The following is a 20,261-nucleotide window of genomic DNA, read 5'->3' as shown; positions in this document are numbered from 1 at the left end:
TATTTATAATTGTGATGAATAAAGATGGGAAACCAGATGTATTATAAACATGCATCACGGTTTACCTCGAGAGACCATAGCTCTTTTGTGAAATCCAGGATTCCTGTTGATAGAAACTTGGGCCCAGAGTCCTCAAACATTTTTCAAATAACACATCACATTTTCCCTTTCTATAGGCTCCTCTCAGACTTTTCAGTTTGAATTGTGATGCCTAGGTCACTAAGCTCTGGTGAAGTAACATAAAGATACCAGAGGCCCTGTATCAAGGGGACTTGACATTCCCATTGCTCATGATGAGTTTGTGCAGATGCAGCAGATTCTTCTCACCTGGTCCTCCCTAAGCAGTAAGATGAATGCACATGAAAGGCGGGACTGAGGTCCAGTCCAGTGCACTCAGGATAGATGACTCGTTCAGGCCCTGAACGTCCCCCTTGTTAGCACCATGAATAGATAACTCCGGAAATAATATTCCAGAGACCTGAAAGCTTTAACAAAATTTCCAGGTTAATCTTACAACCTCAGAGTGCTACATGATGAACCACACTAAAATGACATGGTTCAATACTAGTGGTCTAATAGTTTCCAAGGAAGTAGTCATTTTTGCAGCAAAGCCAGTGATCTTGACTATTGATATAATGACTTTTTCTATTGTGAGTCAACCCAGCAAAAATTTATCGGGCTCCTGCTTCTCCCTGGTGGCCCAATCGTTAGCATGGCTTTCTTAGAAACACTCACTCTCTAATAGGTCTCTGAGCAAAATCACACTTCAGAAGAAAGGCACCTGATCATTTCCCTCATGTGATCTGAAAAGAGCCAGACAGAGAGGATGGGGGTTGGGGGGGGTCCTACCTTAATAGCCAAGTCACAGTGCTCGCTGGCAGTGGTGAGCTGCTCGATGTGCCTGTCCACCTCTGCCACCGAGAGGCTGCAGCTACTCTTCTTCCTGCAGCAGACCACATTCTCCAGCCCCGTCAGCACCCTCTGCAGCTCCGAGTTCAGGTCGCTGCAGTTATCTGAAAGTGGATGCGGATACAACGAGTTAAGCAGGCAGGTGGGCGATGAGCGCTCTCTGTTTCGCTTACGGAGAGGAACCCATTCAGGTGAAATGGATGGCAGTGGAGCTGGACGTGTCCAGGTTTAACACCGGCAGCCTGATCTCCCAGCCTGCTGGCCTTCTGAGGCCTGGGGCCAATACAAAGGCTTTATTAAGGAGTTTCAGACCATGGCCATTTTCTAGACAGCCATGCCACGCTGCATTCTCTCGTCTTTCACTCAAAGGCAGACACATCTCAAGTTTCTCTAGTAAGAACAAAGAAGTGTCCCAGAAGGGGCTGTTAGGACTTCTGGTCAACCTTCCTGCTCAGCCATTCAGATAAGGACTGATTTCAGGAAAAGTTTCAGCTAAAAAGATCTCATAACTTTACTAAACGAAAAAAAAAAAAACAAAAAAACCCCAGAGTGAGCAGAGACACTAGGTGTTTAAAAAAAATAGCAACTGTATAAGGGACAGTTCTTGCCCTCAGCGAGCTTATAATCAGGACTTTTTTCCCTGATATAACCAATCAACAGGCTCTACTACTGCAATTTATACCACTTCTTCCATCAGGGGGAAAACAAACTATTCTAACAAATTCCATATTGTTCTCCGTGTAAATGTCTTGTAAGCAATTCTAATAATTTGATTCTCACTTAAAAGTCTGGGTTACTTTTAATTGCTGGACACCCAGGGCTTAGTCCAGGGAGGAGAATTAATTATAATCTTAATGTGAACTAGACGTATCTTAAAAGATAATTTGGGGGAGGGGCAAAAATCCCCTTAAGTCAAATATAAATATGTCAACCTATTTTGGATTCTATGTGTCGCTATGCCATTCAATTCTTATAGCAAGACAGGTGTTAACTACAGCGATTTATCCAAGTACACCTTTCCCTTACACTCGGCCTGACTCCTGTATGGAAGAAGCTTAAAGGCTTCATACTTCCCTCCTCTTCCCTTCTCATCGCAGGTTCCATGCCCTAAAATACTCAATTGCCTTTGGCGCTCACTTGCACAAGACTTCAAGAAAACCCCCAGCATTACAGTAAGAGGATTTCTCAGAATATTCTGGGCAACTTTATTTGACTGCCTATATCTACAAGTTACCTAAATCTAGACAGAAGAGAAGTGTGAAGCTTTCACCGCAACCAATGAACTCAATGATTCCCCCTCCTCTCCAACCTGTTTTCCCCACCTCTCCCAGCTCTGTGAACAGCACTACCATCCTCCCAGTTACTCTGGTTAACTCTCTGGCAACCTTGATTTCCTTTTGCTTCACACCCTAAATCCAATCCATTTTTTGACTGCAACCTCCAAAACATATCCCCAAACTGACCTCTTCTTACCATCTCCACTGACACCAGCCTTGGTCCCAGCCGCCATCATTTCTTAACTGAACCACCGGAACAAGCTCCTACCTCCAGTCCCCAACACTGTAGCCAAAGTGAGTCTCTTAAGGACATAAGCTGGATCCTGTTACTCCCCTGGCCCAAACCGTTATATAAACTGTCATTCAAATAAAGTCTAAACTCCTTACCAGAGTCTCTAAGGCTCTGCACGATCAGCCCTGTTGATGTTTCAACCCAGGCTGTACCGTGGAACTTCCTGGGGAGCTTCTACAAACACCAATGTCCAGGCCCCACCCAGGCCAATTAAATCACACTCTCTACGGGTGGAGCTTTGGCACTGGAAAATTTTTTAGGCTCCTCAGATAACCCTAACGTGTAGTCGGGGTGGGAACCACTGGCTTCTCTGGTCCTTGCCTCATCTGTCCACCTTCCCCCGCATCACTATGCTATGTTCACGCTCCTGCCTTCTCTCCATCCCTGGAAGATGCCAACCTCTCATCTGCCCCAGGGCTTTCTTTTCCTTTGCTGTTCCCTCTGCTGAGACTGAATTGTACCCAAATCTCCTCCTACATTCAGCTCTCAGCTCAAATGCCACCTCCTCACCAAGCTCTTCTCTGTCTGAAGTATGGGGTTCCATCTCTTCCCCCTTAGTCCCTGTCCTATTATCCTATCTTCTCCATGGCAATTATCACTATCTGCTCTGACCTATGTGTCTGTCATCTCTTCTCTACTAAAGTGTAAGCTTCAAGAAAGAAGGGACTTTGACCTTCCTCCTCATTTCATCTCCAACACAAGACAGGCAATCAAAAGTTATTTTTAAATGACCAAATATAAATACCACATCATTATATATTTAAGAGCCAGCAAGACTAGAAATAGACTGTCAACAGCAGCATGTTTTACATCCACCTTATGCTTTTTGTCCTCAGTATGGACCATGCCCTGAACTGCTGACAACAGGAGGACAATCTCCACTGCCGAAGCCCTCTGGAGATGGACGGCAGGTGCCCATCACCAACTCAAGACAAGGAGGTCCAGAGCCAGGTGCAGCACTCCTTAGTTCCCACACATGCGATGAAACTATCTCCCGAGCACACTTAATTCCAGGTAACAAATGGAGAAGTTTCTCCAAAGGATCATTTACCTTGAGGTGCAGGGTTTCCTGGTACCCTGAGCTGCAGTTAACACACACCCCTGAATTATTTGGATTATTCCTGAGTGGGATGAGGAAGGAAGATGTCTCTATTCAGCCATTCATAAGGATTTCCCTAGCACGGCCCCACCTGATGCAATGATCACTCTGGACATGTCTGCTGAGGGGTCTTCACAGCAGGACTGGAGAGGTGCCACCAGGCTGTGTCCTGAGGATGTTGGGTTACAGGCAACAGGAGGCAAGTGTAGGGACCTGATCAGTCTTTCTTTCTCATTCTTTGATCAGTTGCTGAGCCCTGGCCTCAGGCTAGAAGCAGGGTACAGAGATGAGCATGAGCCTTTCAACTCTGAGAGGCTCACAGACGTACATGGCAAAAGCCACAGTCCTCTCTCCCACTCCCCTGGGGAAAGTAACCACAGAGAGCATGATGCAAGTATAGGACGGAGCATCAGGAAGACGGAGGGGGGACTTCCCTGGTGGCACAGTGCATAAGACTCCGCACTCCCAATGCAGGGGGCCCGGGTTCGATCCCTGGTCAGGGAACTAGATCCCACATGCGTGCCGCAACTAAGAGTTCGCATGACACAACTAAGGAGCCCACGAGCTGCAAATAAGACCTGGTGCAACCAAATAAATAAATAAATAAAAAGGAAGATGGAGGAAGGCACTTAAATGAACATGCAGACTGCAAACAGCTCAGGGGCATATGCTATTCATACCTAGGAGGGCTATGAATGCTTTCCTTGTCTTAGGAAGCCCAATGTGTATCACACAGGCTGGAGGATGAAGCCCACACACTCTTGCCTATTATCCACTGGTTTTACATAAGCCCCACCAGTAATCAGGTGCCCCCTGGCTGTCTTTTGTCAGTGTTCCCAGTTTGGGGCCTCACAGTAGGACAGGGTGGCCAGGCTGGCAGAAGCAGATATTCTGGGTCCCCTGTTGGTGCTGTCGCATAGCACCAATCGCTCACCACCACTCACCCCACCATCAACGCTACTCAATACAGGGTGGCCTTATCTTTCAGTTGGTGCCACGTTCTTCTAAATATAGACTTTGAATAAATCCTCAGTTCCTTCCCTTGGCCTCCAATGCCCTGCACGGTATGGGCCCTGCCAGGCACTGGAGCTTCAACACTGAAGGCCAAGGTAGTTGGAGTCTTTATAAAAGACCCGAAGTTTAAGTTACGGGACCAGAGGAGCAAGATAAGCTCAGACAAGGGACCAAGAGTTCCAGAACAAACAGCGAGTGCCTCATTTATAAACCACAATGAAATATCATCTCAGGCCCATTAGGATGGCTACTATGTCAACAACAACAGAAAAGAGCAGGTATTGGTGAGGAAGTGGAGACACTGGGGTCCTTGTGCACTGTTGGTGAGAAGAGTAAAATGGTGCAGCTGCTTTGGAAAACAGTATGGCAGCTCCTCAAAAATTAAAAATAGAACTACCATGTGATCCAGCAATTCCACTGCTGGGTACATACCCAAAAGAATGGAAAGTAGGCCCGCAGACAGATCCTTGTATATCATGTCCATAATAGCCAAAAGATGGAAATAACCCGTGTCCATCGGCGAATGAATGGATGAACCAAGTGTGGTACATACATACATCAGAATGTTATTCAGCCTTAAAAAGGAAGGAAATTCTGACACGTGCTACAACATGGATGAAACTTAAGGATATTAAGCTAGGTGAAATAAGGCAGTTACTAAAAAAGACAAATACTGTATGATTCCACTTATATGAGCTATCTAAAGTAGTCAAATGCATAGGGGACAGAAAGTAGGAAGGTGGTTACCAGGGGCTGGAAGGAAGGGGGACGGGGCAGGTATTGTTTGACGGGTACAATTTCAGTTTTGCAAGATAAAATAAGTTCTGGAGATCTGTTGCACAACAATGTGAATATAACTAACAGTACGGACCGGTACACTTAAAAATGGTTAAGATGGTAAATTTTATGTAATGCGTTTTTTACTACAATGAGAAAAAAAAAGGCTCTTCATTTAGGTGATGATCACAGTGACTCTGGTTTGATCAGCACTCTTGACACTTCAGAAAGGGCTTTCACATACATCATCAAGTTCCACCCCAGCAGGAAGGTGGTAAGCCTCGCTCCAAAGAGGAGGTATCTGAGACTCGAAGACACCCAGTTTCTCACCCACAGCTGCACAATGGGTGGGGGGCAGGGCTCGAAGTACAGTGTCGCCCTTCTGTGTCCAGGGCTACCTTCACCACACTGCTCCAACCCCAAGCAAGTACTGCTATGCGGACAAGAACAGGTCAGCTCAGCCAAGCCTGTGAGGGTACCTACTCATCGCCGCTGTTTCCCAGGAAAGGCAAGAGAGGACATATATCAGAATTAAAGGAGGAATAGTAACTGTGAGTGGACTCGGAAAAATTAACCATGTATAATGTAATTCTTAGAATAATTACTAGAAAAGAATGATGAAGAGGCATAGCCAGAAACCAATACATAAAATAAAATTCTAAAAACTATGCGGTTAACCCAAAAGAAGGAAGACAGGATGGACAGAAGAACAAAAAATTCAGAAGGGGCAAACAGAAAACAAATAGTAAACTGAGAGACCCACAATCAATCGATCATTAACTACATTAAATGTTCACAGACTCCCCAAAAGGAAGATACTGTCAGCATGGATTAAAGGCAAGACTGACACTACGGAGAGGATGGAAGTTATCAAAAACAACAAGAGGAAAGAACAAGTGTTGACAAGAATATGGAGAAACTGTAACCCTTGCACATTGTTGGTGGGAATGTAAAGTGGTGTAGCCACTGTAGAAAACAATTTGGTGGTTCCCGAAAAAGTTAAACATAGAATTACCATATGACCCAGCAATTCCACTCCTAGGTACATGCTCCAAAACACTGAAAGCATAGACTCAAACAGATGCTTGTATGCCAATGTTTACAGCAGAATTATTCACAAGAGTCAAAAGATGGAAATAATCCAAGTATCTGTTGACAGATGAATGGATAAGCAAAATGTGATATAAACGCATGACAGAATATTATTCCACCTTAAAAAGGGACAGAATTCTGATACTGCTACAACATGGATGACTCCTGAAAACATTAGGCTAAGTGAAATAAGTCAGTTACAAAAGGACAAATATTATATGATTCCATTTATATTAGGTACCTGGAATAGGAAAATTCATAGAAAGTAGAAGAGGGACTTCCCTGGTGGCACAGTGGTTAAGAATCTGCCTGCCAATGCAGGGGACATGGGTTCGATCCCTGGTCCAGGAAGATCCCACATGCCGTGGAGCAGCTAAATCCATGTCACCACAACTACTAAGCCTGCGCTCTAGAGCTCGTGAACCACTACTGCACCCACATGCCACAACTACTGAAGCCTGTACACCTAGAGCCCGTGCTCCACAACAATAGAAGCCACCACAATGAGAAGCCTGTGCACTGCAATGAAGAGTAGCCCCCGCTCACCGCAACTAGAGAAAGCCTGTGTACAGCAACGAAGACCCAACACAGCCAAAAATAAATAAATTAATTAAAAAAATAAAAATACAAAAAAAGAGAGAAGAGAGGTTACAGTAGATGGGCAAATGGGGCAATATTGTTTAATGAATACAGAATTCCTGTTTGGGAGGATAAGAAAACTCTGAAAATGGATATTGGTGATGGTTGCACAGCTCTGTGAATGTACGTAGTGCCACTGCACTGCACACTTGACATGGAACTCCGGTGTGAAGGGTCACACGAGGCAGACCCGCTGCGGCACCTCAGGCTATGCTGTGCTTTGTAAAGTAAAGCTAACGGCTTGGTTCCGTGTCCATGGGACAAAGAGGATGTCCTTTGCAGCAAATACTCATTATTCTACCAGAGGTTATAGCTTTATAAAAATGAATTTGAGGTAGCACATAGCAAGCAACCACAAATAAGGGAAAAACACAATGACTGGGACCAGGGAAAGGCTGAGGAAGCCAATGGAGGTGAACACAGCTGCTAGGGCTGACTCTTCTACTTAGTGCCGTGCTCCCTGGCAGCCAGGGCAGAAATGAATGCTCTCCCGTCAGAAAGGAGGAAGCATTCCAGTTGCACAAGGGATGCAATGTGTTTTTAACAATTAGATGCTAGAAGAGTTTAGGTACCTGGGACTTCATGTGTGGTGTGAAGCGATGTGATTGTGAGTCCTTTCAGCCACAATTTCCCACATATGCAGATTTCATATGGTTTCTTCTGATACTAACTTTCAATTAAATTTAAGCTGTAGACCATTCAAGTACAACGTAAAGGGAATTCTGGGCAAGGCTAAGCTCACACAATCTTGGCACTCTGCCTTCTAGCTGTCTAATTTGCTGCAGAGATGAAACAGAGGATAAAAAAGAATAAATGGAAGGGACATCTCCCTTCAACGAGAGGATGGCAGGGTTTCATAACTGGTGCAGCCTTTTTTAAAAAACATTTTTGAATTAATTGCCAGCATTTAAAAATTATTAGAATTTACAGCTATTCCTGTAAAATTAGAAGGTCAGGAAATACCAGCTCTTCCCATGACAGCAGTGGGCAGAGTGGCCAGCAGCTGCCCCTTTGGACTCGTCAGGCTATGGTGCTCCACTGTTCTGCCTGCTTTCCTCACCCCATCTGCTGCCCACCGCTGTCAGAGTCTGCAGCACCTGCCTGGGTGGGCCATCTTTTCCAAACGCAACTTGCCCCAGTTAGACTTCCGATAGCAGCTGGAGAAAAGACAGCTCAGGTTCTATTTTTCTAATGAGAACCCAGAGCCTTAGGTTTTTAGGTTGCTGTCTGAGGGAAGACCCAAGCACCTGGGAAATCTGGAAAGGAGGCCAGAGGACCTTCATGGCTATGGAAACGACGCCTCACCAGCATGCTTTCTTGGTTAAATACATACTAGTGGGCAAAGCTGGTTTTCCTCTTTCAGGATCAATTAGACCTATCCCCAGTGCTGTACACAAGAAACCATACCAGAGTTGGTTCATTCTGAATACGGTGTTAAAGGCTGACTCTACTTTTGTTGAACCCCCTGTGAGAACCCTAACCCAAATAGAAATATAGCTAAATAGGCTAGATGTTAGAAATATTCCCCTGTTCCTTTGATTCCAAGCAACGTGCATTTACCAGAATGAATCTGCTCCAAAATATGGTCCCAACTTCAAACGTACTTACTCCTGGGGCTCGGCATTCACTTCACGGTTAATGGTGATGTGTCTGCCTAGTTTGGAAGCCCCTCACTGTCTTTTCACAATGGTTCTTTTTAAAGCTTTGCCTTAAAATCTGCTCTTCCAGTAAGCCTTCCCCGATTACCTATAGTCTCGTATTTACTTCTTTCTTTGAGGCATCGCCTTCCCCATAATTACTTATTATCTGACACATGGACCCTACGAAGTCTGGCTCCGGGGAGCAGGGACTCTGTTCATCCATCCTTGTGTTCCTAGACGCTCACAACACTGGGCACGGAGTCGTACTCGATAAAGACCGCATGAGTTGAACGTGTAAAGGTAATGAAAGACTTTTTCTAAGCTAATTTTTAAAAGTATCAAGTTTTGTTTTATTTTTTCGGTACGCGGGCCTCTCACTGTTGTGGCCTCTCCTGTTGCGGAGCACAGGCTCCGGACGCGCAGGCTCAGCGGCCATGGCTCACGGGCCCAGCCGCTCCGCGCCATGTGGGATTTTCCCGGACCGGGGCACGAACCCGTGTCCCCTGCATCGGCAGGCGGACTCTCAACCATTGCGCCACCAGGGAAGCCCAAAAGTATCAAGTTTTGTTAGACTGCTCACTGACAAAGTATCATCAACTTGGAAAATGTGCTTGTGGCATGCGAATGTGGTCTGCAGAACCTTTTCTCACAAAAACAATGTCCACAGCGATGGGTGGGGCTGCAGTAACACGAGTGAGGTCCGTACTTTATTACCATTATAGAAGAAATAGGCTTCCGGGGCTGCTCTGGGCAGCTAACACTCCTCTATGACACTGGTTTTAAGGAAAAAGATGTCATGAGTTCCAAACAACCCAAAAAACAATCCAACCTGAGAAGACATGGTCTGCTTAGAAAATAAAGTCTGCTTATCTTAGGAAAGGAGTGCATGAACCTAACAACCATGGCAGCTCATTCTGAGCAAACGTGGTGGATCAACGCCTTTCCATATCTATCTTAAACTCTAAGTCTCTTTTGGGTACTGAAAAATTACCGAACAGTAGAGTTTGAGGGAAATATTTCAAAAGTACCACAAAGTGAAGTGGAGCCATAATCTTTCCCGCTCTCAAGCTTGGTTACTCTGTGAGGAAAGTTCTGGAATGATATGAGGTGGCCTCCTTGGCCACTTGGCCCTGCTAACATTCACAGACAGGCCTTGTTTGACCAGGCTCAGATCCCCGGGAGGAAGCGCACAGTCTCCTTAGAGAGCCCCCTGTGAGTCAATGTTCGAAACGTCTAAGCCTTCCCTGGGCTTGGTTCTCAGGGATGATCAACATCGTGAACCTCCTGGGATAAATTAAGCTGCCCAGTTAAAGTAAGGAGAAGAAAAACAAAAGCAACACAGGGCTTGGGCTGTTCCACCGTCAAGTCAGGGTACTAGTTTCAGTCCTGTCTAACTTTTCCAACCTGGGGACTGGTTTCTCAAAGTTTCAGAATCAGGTTACCAATGATCTGATTCTCCTCGAAAAATTCTCTGCTGGAATATAACTGCCTACTTAGTGCCTCATTCCTAACAAAAATCCAGTTTTCTCTGGACAGGCTGCCTTGCCGTTGTAAACACTTCCCTCCCACTCTGCAGAAATCATTTTGAGAGAAGGCGGGACTGCTTTCCCTGCCCCGATCCCCCTTTGTCCCCACTGTGAGGGGCTGCTCGACACTTTGGAAGATTTCTCCTGAAGCCTTTAAGCCTCATGGGCCATTAAGCCAGGAAAATCTGGCTTCAACATTAAACATATTTCATAGTCACAGTCATGCCAAATAGCCAGGTTTCACGTGTAAATTCTTCCTTGGTTGTCCTCCAAAAACTACGCACAAGAAGGAAATCTCTATCTAAATGATCACACCAGCAAACATGGTATCATATGCTTCCTGTCCTCGCTGAGGGTTTAATAGTTCAGCATTGCTAAATTCCACAAAAATAAGAATTTCTCACCTAAAACCAGAAGAGATCTCAAAACACAGGAGCAGAACCCATCACAGCCTGCGCAAAAGCCCATCAGATCAGGGATTTTGTTTGGTTTACGGACGGTTGCTCCAGACAAGCTTTGCTGTTCCATGAACAGAGTTGGGAAGACAGCCTACTAGAGCGAGTGCGCCCCACAAACGCTAACATGCATGACGCAACACTGAGCCCATCTCACACACATCTGTGCTCGGCTCTACTGCAACACCCAGAATGGTTTGGTCTAAGGGTGTTGTTTCTAAGACGGAGATCTGCAAGATCTCAGTGAACAGCAAATACCCTGCTAGTAAGCCAGGTGCTGTAATCAGACAGCTGCTCCCTAAATTCTGCCACCAGTACTAGAGACCTCAAAGGAGGGCAGTAAGTAGAGCACACCATCCATAAGCATGCTTCACCGTTTAAGCAGGGGTGTGTAAAAGCAAAGCCATCTATAGAAACACGGGCGGCAAAAGCAAAGACAACTGCTTAGCTGTGTGGTCTTGGACAAATGACTTGCCCTCTCTGAACTCTGTCATCCCAGTTTTACAGATGAGGAGAGTTACAGGGCCTCCTTCAAGGCTGAGGATTGAACATGAGGATGCATGTATATGCTCAACACAAAGTAAGTGAACAAAGCATGTTAGTTATGATATGCAGCCTCCCTTTGAACTAGAACTCTCTGCCAAATTATGAAATAGAAATCCCAACTCATAATTCCTACCTTATCTTTGTCTACTTAATTACCTTTACTTTACAAACGATTGTGTGACCAGGTTTGAACAGAGGTAATGCAATTTATTTTAAGATGCAGTGTGACACCACCGGGACCTTTCTGCTGTATATGACTGCTTAGGTAAGTCAAAACACTTTCTAAATTGCTGGTTTACCCCTCCAGGCTCTGAGGACCAACCACACCCTGGAGCCAGCTTATCGAGGGGGCAGCCAGGCTGTGATGAGTGGGGTTTGAAAACAAAAGAAAAGTGCGTTTTGATGAAGGGAATACTCCTGTTTTCTTAAGTGGAGATCGGCAAATATACTGCAGCAAACTCTGTATATAAAATCCAGCTCAAGAAAACCTCTGGGTTGCTAATGCAAGTTTGCAAATATAGCAGGCATAATGAAATGGCTGCTTTTTAATGATTTCCTGTGATGGTGTTTATAAATGGTAGCTTTTTTCCCTACTGAAGCAATTTAATAGGAAAATGGCACAGGAGTAAGAATATGCAGCCAATGAACACGCAGGGGCGGGGCTCAGCTGGGGCCTTCATCAGGTCCTCCTCCTTGCTGCCCGGGTGCCTGCCCTCCACGGTGACCTGGCAGGTACCGGCCGTGCCCACAGCACTCTCCTCCTGCCCCCTGCTCTTTGCTTGCATCGTTCCCACTTATCCCGCAGCTTTCTGCTTAGATGTGACTACTGGCCACGTCTTCTGATGCTCCCACTTGAGGGTGTCGCTAGGGGCCCCTGCCCACCTCCTTTTGTGGTCCCACTGCCAGTCATTCCCTGTTTCCTTTGCATCCTCCAAAGAACCGTGAGCTCCAAGATGGTGTTCACTGTTCCTCACATATCTGGGAGCCTCCTACGAGCGGGCACTGTTACTTCGGTAAACAGGAGAGCCGAAGTTCCTGCCTGCATGGAACCTGCATTCTAGTGCAAGAGACTAATAAAGACTGGTGATACATATATAAGGCAATAAATGCAAACACGAGGTATCATTAGGTAGTGCTAAGTGCTGTGAAGAAAAATGAAGCAGGGGTGGGAAAGGAGTACCTGCATTGTGAGAGTGAGTGACAGCACCAGGACTCTACCAGGGGGTTGGGGAAGGCCTGTGATGAGAGGACAGCTGACTGACATGCATCAGAGAGGCACGTGTGGATGCAGAAACCCTGAGGCCAGAGATGCTGGTCAGGTCTGAGGGACAGCAAGGAGGCCGGTGTGGCCAGAGCTGGGAAGAAAACAGGAGAGTTGGGGAGGGACTTCCCTGGTGGCGCAGTGGTTAAGAATCCACCTGTCAATGTAGGGGATGCAGGTTCGAGCCCTGGCCCAGGAAGATCCCACATGCCACGGAGCAACTAAGCCTGTGGGCCACAGCTACTGAGCCTGCGCTCTAGTGCCCACGAGCCACAACTACTGAGCCTGTGCACCTAGAGCCTGTGCTCCACAACAAGAGAAGCCACTGCAATGAGAAGCCCGCCCACTGCAACTAGAGAAAGCCACGCGTGGCAACCCAAAGCAGCTAAAAATAAATAAATAAATAAATAAATTTTAAAAGAAAAAAAAGGAAAGGGAGACTTGGGGAGGATAAGGCCTGAGGTGGGTATGCCCAGGTTCTGGGGGCCCTAAAGGCCAGGGTAAGGAGCGGGGATATCACTCTGGGGTGAGGGATTTGAGTGTGGGAGCAGAGTGATCTGATGGCAGGTTCTGAGTCTCACGTGCCCAGTCTCCAGCACAGCTCCCAGTGAGCTGCTGCATAGATGAATGAAGGCCTCCTACTGTGGACAGAGAACATACACAGGCATTGGGCAGAGAGGGTCCCTTCCCCCCAGGAGCCCAGTCTTGTCAGGAATGATACTACCACCAGTTACAATGAACATGTATTTTTACTGAGGGAAAAGATGAAAATAAACAACCTGGGAAAACAAAGCCAGCTCACAGTGCAGACAAGCAGACACTGGCTCCTGTGTGGGGCGCCCGGGCTACAGATGCTCCCTCACAGCTGGAACCCTGAGATGCCCCGCAGTGAAGACGCCCTGCCCACTTGATTGGGGTTTGCCCTCCATTCCCCCAGCTTATTTGATTAAGAAATTTTGTTGGAGTGTGGGTCACTTGCTTCATTTCATAAAAAAACAATTTCAGAGAAATGAATGACATTCCTGTGTAGGAATGTAGGAATGTCTCTTTGCAGTGATCAGAAACTTCTCAGCTGCTGCTCTCACTCGTCTGACTGCCTAAGGCTGGAAGGCTGAGTCCAGAAGCTCGGGGCCACTAGGGTTAGAGATTCTGATGCTGGTATAGCTGAGCCCTTTGGACTTGGGCCCACGGCTGGGCTGATCGCAGGGGTCTGTGTGTGTTGTGACTTAAGGCCCAGGGTCTGGGTTCAGGTTAGTGTGAGGGAAGCCGTTTCAGCCTAAAGCGAAGGCCCCAGGCCTGGGAGGTATCCCTCCTCCTCAACCCATTTCTGTCTGGCTCAAGTATACTGGTATCAGTATACAGCTCTCAGTGACTTTGATGTAGCTAAATCCATCTTATCCGGCCTTAGCAGCAATCCATCCTGCTGACCCCTTCTTATTAGAGCCTTCTCTGCCCCACTGGCTGGTGGACAGGGCTGCCCTCATTTCCTTCTTACAGCTTCAGCTGATTGAATGGTTGACGGATTGGGTGACTGCTTCACTCCTTCATTCAAACAAGTATCTCTGAACACATACTATGTGCCAGGCCATGTGGTGGGCTCTGGAGAGAGATTAGTAGATAAAACAAACATGCTTCTGCTCAGTGGGGTTTAGCGGGAGCACCAGTCAAGCAAAGAAATACAAATACATTGCTTGAAATTTCAGTGTGATGTAAGAAGGAAACCAATGGGGCCTTGCACAGACTGGTGCTCACAAGATGCTTTTGGAGGAGGTGCATTTAAACTGAGACTGAAAAGCTGAGAGGTGCATCCCTGCTGTGAGCTGCTGCTGAGTTTCCTCTTCAGCGGGTGGCCCCCCAGGCTTGGTCTCCAGCTCTCTGCAGTTCTCGCTCTTCACATCGACTTCCACTGCTTCAGGAACTATCTGCAAACAGCCTGATGTCTCCCAACTGCTTTCTTCAGCCAGACCTTTATTGGCTTATTTATACCTACTGCCTTCCCAACATCTCCACCCAGATACCTCCAGATGCCTGAAACTTATGCCCAAACAAAACACAAGATCTCTACCCTACTCCACCCTCCCCCAAGTAAAACAAAATACAATTCAGAGCAAAACCACCTGGTCCTTTTTCCCTGCTTTCATATTGGCGATTGGCCCTACCGTCTATCCACTGTGCGAACGAGACACTTACGGGAGATCCCCACATGCCTACTTCCTCCTTCACCCTGTTACTGATCCTTTAGCAGATCTTGCCGACTTTCTATACTCATCTGCTTTTCCACACCTCAACTGCCACCACCCTAATCCTATAAACAATTTTGCCCACCTAGACTTTTGCAGTAGTTTCCTAGCTGGCCTCCCCCATTCACTCTTTTTTTTTTTTTTTTTTTGCGGTACGCGGGCCGCTCACTGTTGTGGCCTCTCCCGTTGCAGAGCACAGGCTCCGGACGCGCAGGCTCAGCGGCCATGGCTCACGGGCCCAGCTGCTCCGCGGCATGTGGGATCTTCCCAGATCGGGGCACGAACCCATGTCCCCTGCATCGGCAGGCGGACTCTCAACCACTGCGCCACCAGGGAAGCCCACCCATTCACTCTTGATCCACTGATTCTTTCTCTTCACCACAGAGTAATTGATTCAAAATGCAAATTTGATCATTTCATTCCCCCGACCCCCAACTATTAAAATCATTCAGTGGTTTCTTGTGGGTCTTTGAATAAAGGTCAGACTCTCTAACATGGTCTATAAGATCTTGCACCATCTGACTCCTGCCTACTTCTCCAAGCCTCCATCTCACATCTCTGTGCCCTCCACACAGGATGACCTTTTCTCACGGCCTTGAATACATCTCTCCCTTCTCCCCTGAATGCCGTTTCCTCTTTTATGTACTCAATTCCTACTTATCCTCCGATCTCAGCTCAAATGTTACTTCCTAGAGGAAGCCATCCTGGAAATCCTAAACTGAATCCCTTTGACACACTGTCACGGTACTATGTTCTTGGTGTTATAGCACGTATATAGGTTGATAATTAAACATAAGTGTTTAATATTTGATTAAAGTCTCTCTCCCCAACGAAATTTTGAGTTCTATTGTAAATCGTACTATACTTTCTCTTCCTTCTCCTCGTTCTTTTCCCATCACTGCCCTGTGCATGAACATTTCCTAAGATATAGTGCCTCTCCCCATTTTGACTCCACACCCTTTCAACCATAGGGATCTCCTTACCTTATAACTTCAAAGCCTTTATCCTCAACCCCAATCTCTCCAGAGATCTAGTTAAGCATCTCCAAGTAGACCTGAGGTTTTGCAACCTTTCGACTGCAACCCATAGTTGGCACATTTCACTTGGCAACTTACAACACACAAACTTCCAACAAATACGCTTCATGAAACAATACTGTCATTGTTTTTTTCCTATTTGATTTCATTTAAAAAACATTTTATTTTTTCATATAATTTCAAGACCCATTAATGGGCCACAACCTGTAGTTTAAAACACACCATACCAACACACTGTGCCACGTATTTCCACATGGACATTTCTCTACAACCTCAGACGTAATGTATCTGTTTCCCGACTCATTGCTCAACCAAGCTTCCTTACTAAGGAACATAATCATTCTCTTAGGCATTCAGGATGAACATGTTAGTCATTTTGGATTCCTCCTTACCCCAAAGTTGCTGAAACCTATTGGTTCTTCCACTGTGGTATGTCGCTACTTACTCCACCCTTTCCATTCCTGCCATCTCAGTGCAGATTTTACTGTAACTTGGAACACTGTCACAGCCTTTTTTTCTTTTTTTTGGCAGTACGCGGGCCTCTCACTGTTGTGGCCTCTCCCGTTGCGGAGCACAGGCTCCGGACGCGCAGGCTCAGCGGCCATGGCTCACGGGCCCAGCTGCACTGCAGCATGTGGGATCTCCCTGGACCAGGGCATGAACCTGCGTCCCCTGCATCGGCAGATGGACTCTCAACCACTGCGCCAGCAGGGAAGCCCTGCCACAGCCTTTTTAACTGGTTCCCTACTTCCAGAATTTTCAAGCAGAAGGTGACATATATTTGAATCACAAGGCAGAAAGGGAATTCAGCTCTTTGGTTCCATTTTGACCGACAAAGAAGTATGTCAAGACCTGAAATGGACGTGCCTTCATCTACTCAATAAGCTCCTTGACTAACTAAATTTTAATTCAGGCTGCCTTATGTTTCTAAAGTTCCTGTTACAATCCAGAAACCGAACTCCGGCTTTGTGGTAATGGCAGGCAGACTCACCCATGTCCGCAGTGACCATGGTGGACTGGTTTTCAGGGATGGAGACAGAGGTCTGGTCTTGGTCCACACTGCGAGAGTCCTCATTGACCTCGTGCTGACTCTGGCTGAGTTCTGATCGCAGTTCTGAGTACTCATCCTCCTCCCTGAGGGAAAAAAAAGGAAGTCAGCCTCCACTGACAGAGACGTAAGACAAATCCCTAGAGAATATGTCTTTTAAGGACAAGATAAAGACACTCAGAAAGGAAACAGACAGGTCTCCTCTCCGGGCCGCATGCATCAGGATTCCTCTCAGACCAAATAGATGGGCACATCTACGGTCAGCGTTTGAAACTGAAAGTTTGCTTCTGTGTCAACATCCGTACCTATACACCAAACAAGGTTCATCTACCAGCCTACCAGAAACTTTTCCCTTTCAAAGATTTCCTCAAGAAATTAGATTTCTTCACCCCCTCAAATTCCGAGGTGAAAAAGAACTGAGACTACTAGCACTGAGGCCATGGTGGGGAGAAGTATCAAAAGTCTGGTGAATAGGAGTGGCTCAGATCATCACCAGCAGGGTCCCACTGGTGGGTTTCCTTCTGGGAAGAGGACATAAGGAGTATTGAGGCTGCAGCGACTAGTAAACAAGCACCTCATCTGTGCAGATCAAAACCAATGCTCCGAGAAGTATATATGGGTCAGCACGTCTGAGAAATATCACACTTAGTTTCTCTAAAGGAAGTAAATGGAGTTAGGGGATAGGAAAGGAGGATGGGGTGAGGAGAAGAATGGAATCAGTGAGTGAGAGAATACCACACAATGGTTTATTTCCTCCAATTTGCATTTGCTAGCAGGAAGACAACATTGAAATGCAGCCGTGTTTCATCTGCACAAGCACACCCCACCGCCTTCTCAGCCTCTCATGGAGCCCTCACAACCTCTGGTCTCTGAATTAGCTATGGGCAAGCTAAGAAAACTCAAAATTGTAATATCTATTTCAAAGCACATGCAGACCTTCTCCCCACACCACCACAAACACCACACACACGCTGGAGACAGAAATGGACAGAGCAAAAATTAGCCCTCTTTGAAGCATTTATTTTGCAAGTAAGCCAGAAAAGATAATTGTCAAGGGATTTAACTCTGAGGTTGGAAAGTCCACAGGTGTACCTGCTCAGCCCCAGGGGCAGACTGTCTGTGAAGAAAGGAAGGAAGAGAAGAAATTCTCTCAACCTGGCATTCACTTCAAGTTACTGACAACCGGGCGTGGGGTGGGCAGAATGTCCACAGTTTTGGGTGGACCAAGACGGTGAGTAGTATTCATTGGAACTTGGGGAAGAGGCAACTGCCATTTGAAGCTGGGGAGACACATCTATATTAGAGAAACGGGAAGAACTCTCCAGAGTTCTTGGTTCTCTCAAGGAATCAACATCCTCTCAGGGAAGGAATTCAGCTGAGCCCCTGCTTTATAAAGTATTTCTAATAAGAGCCACACAGAGATCTGCGAAGACTTTAAACAGATATAAAACCCCCAGACAGTCAAAATATGAATCAGAATGGGAGTGGTGAAGGCAAAATATATAGGTTAACGTTCTATGAATAGGTTAAATTATTAGACATCTGCAAAGTCAACAATAATTAGGTTTAGGAAAGAAAACAATTAAAAAGTATTCTTAAGAGTCACCTTTTTGGTCTAGAGGGTGATTGTGCCCTGATACATCAGCTCTCCTTTCAATCAGCAGTTAAAACCCTGATTTTAGTTAAGGGGAGATTTTGTGTATGATGAATAAATTCTTTGTTGCATGGCCAATGCAATCAGCTTCAGCTTGGCTCAGACTGTTTTCCAGCCAAAAAAGCCAGATAAATGCTGCCGCTGTATCTCTGGTATAAATGGCATTTGAAAAATCTTTCATAGCCACCTTCAACCCTCTTGGCTTGGCAGGTCCCAAAACACACAGTGCCTGCCAAACCTCCTGCTTTGTAAAAATTACTTTAAAGGAGTGAATAGGGAAGGGGTGGGAGAAGGAAGCTGTTGAGGGAAACATTCCTTACTGAGGTCAGAGCACAGACTGAAGAAGGATACCACACTAGAAATGTCACCTTAGGCAGAAGGCTTTCAGTGTCATGAAATGCAAACTAAGGATCCTCATTCAAGGTATTGGATTGAGCACCGAAACAAGGATAGGATGGCAAAAACCAGACAGATGCTGTCTTCTGGGAGTCAAATATGTTCAGAACAAATTCTAACCTAAGAAGGATGCTCTGGGCGGACACAGGAGGAGCATCTGGGGCTGCAGGTGTGCAGTGACCAGGGAAGACTTCCTGGATGAAGCAGCACTGAAGATGAGTCTAAAGGCAAGCAGGTTTTAGATAGGTCACGAGGGTGCAAGGGCACACGCAGAGACTCAGAGGGGCCCGTGAACGTGAACATGGACATGTGGAGCTTGGGATAGAGGTTCGGGATAGCTGAAACCAAAATGGGGTGCAGGATGGAACCATGAGGCTGGAGGAGCACTCAGGCCACTTGCTGAGTGGGCAATTTTGATCAGAAGGAGAACTGATTGTATTGAAGGAGGCAAATAATCAGGGTTAGATGGCAGAAATAAAGGGAAAAAAATGTGTGAAATCGAGGAGTAAGTACTGCTGAGAACTTTCATGGAAACAGATAAAATAAGCAGCAGGGACGTGCAGATGGTCTGTGTTTCTGACCTCACAGGGAGAGGCTGAGGTGAGCACATACCACCCATGGTTCAGGTTCCCCCTTATGGTAATCATAATGAAGGTTACAGTGCAAAACAACACAAGCAAACAACGTAAACAGTAGTTAGAGGTAGAAAGCAACCTTGTGAGACGATCGCGTGCATTTCTGTGTCCCAAAAATGAGGCATTAAAAGGTTAAACTGGGCCTTCCCTGGCGGCACAGTGGTTGGGGGTCTGTCTGCCGATGCAGGGGGCGCGGGTTCGTGCCCCGGTCCGGGAGGATCCCGCATGCCCCGGAGCGGCTGGGCCCGTGAGCCATGGCCACTGGGCCTGAGCGTCCGGAGCCTGTGCTCCGCGATGGGAGAGGCCACAACAGTGAGAGGTCCGCGTACCGCAATAAAAAAAAAAAAAAAAAAAGGTTAAACTGAACCTAACATGAGAAAATTTGTGCAACCCTGTTTCTCCAGCGGACTTGGTAAAAAATCTTGGAGTTGCGTATCTTCGTCATCTCCTGAACATCCTTATCGGCATCGTTCCTGAAAGGAGATTGGAATCTGGGACTCGAAAGTGACAAAAGCCAATGGTCTCCGGGCCCTTTGTAAGTCGACAGTCAATCTGGGACTGCAGCATTTGCAGAAGACTGATGCTGGGGGTTCTCTCTCTACTGTTTTATTCAGAAGCATTGGTCCATCCAGAGAAATGGAACAAGAAGTCCGAAACACCCTGCTGATCCATGGCAGTTTTACAAAGGCAAGAATTTGAGATGTGTTTTTAAGGCTGCTCTGTG

The 20,261-nt window shown here is 46.4% G+C and overlaps 1 protein-coding gene across 2 annotated transcripts in view; it reads right to left on the bottom strand.

The window, feature by feature from the left end:
* The window catches only part of MCC (MCC regulator of WNT signaling pathway), a gene marked incomplete at its 5' end in the record, with an annotated part of 426,418 nt that overhangs the window by 69,440 nt on the left and 336,717 nt on the right, over window positions 1–20,261 (bottom strand). For both annotated transcript variants that reach the window (XM_082651061.1, XM_082651062.1), the window contains 2 exons: window positions 850–1,013; window positions 16,796–16,938. In XM_082651061.1, the coding sequence (XP_082507187.1) occupies window positions 850–1,013; window positions 16,796–16,938 (307 nt within the window). The remainder of the gene's footprint in view (window positions 1–849; window positions 1,014–16,795; window positions 16,939–20,261) is intronic.

This window comes from Grampus griseus (assembly GCF_964374135.1).
Source record: "Grampus griseus genome assembly, chromosome: 3".
NCBI lineage: Eukaryota > Metazoa > Chordata > Mammalia > Artiodactyla > Delphinidae > Grampus > Grampus griseus.
The sequence above is the reverse complement of the archived record's forward strand: the minus strand, read 5'-3'. Positions and strand labels throughout refer to the sequence as shown.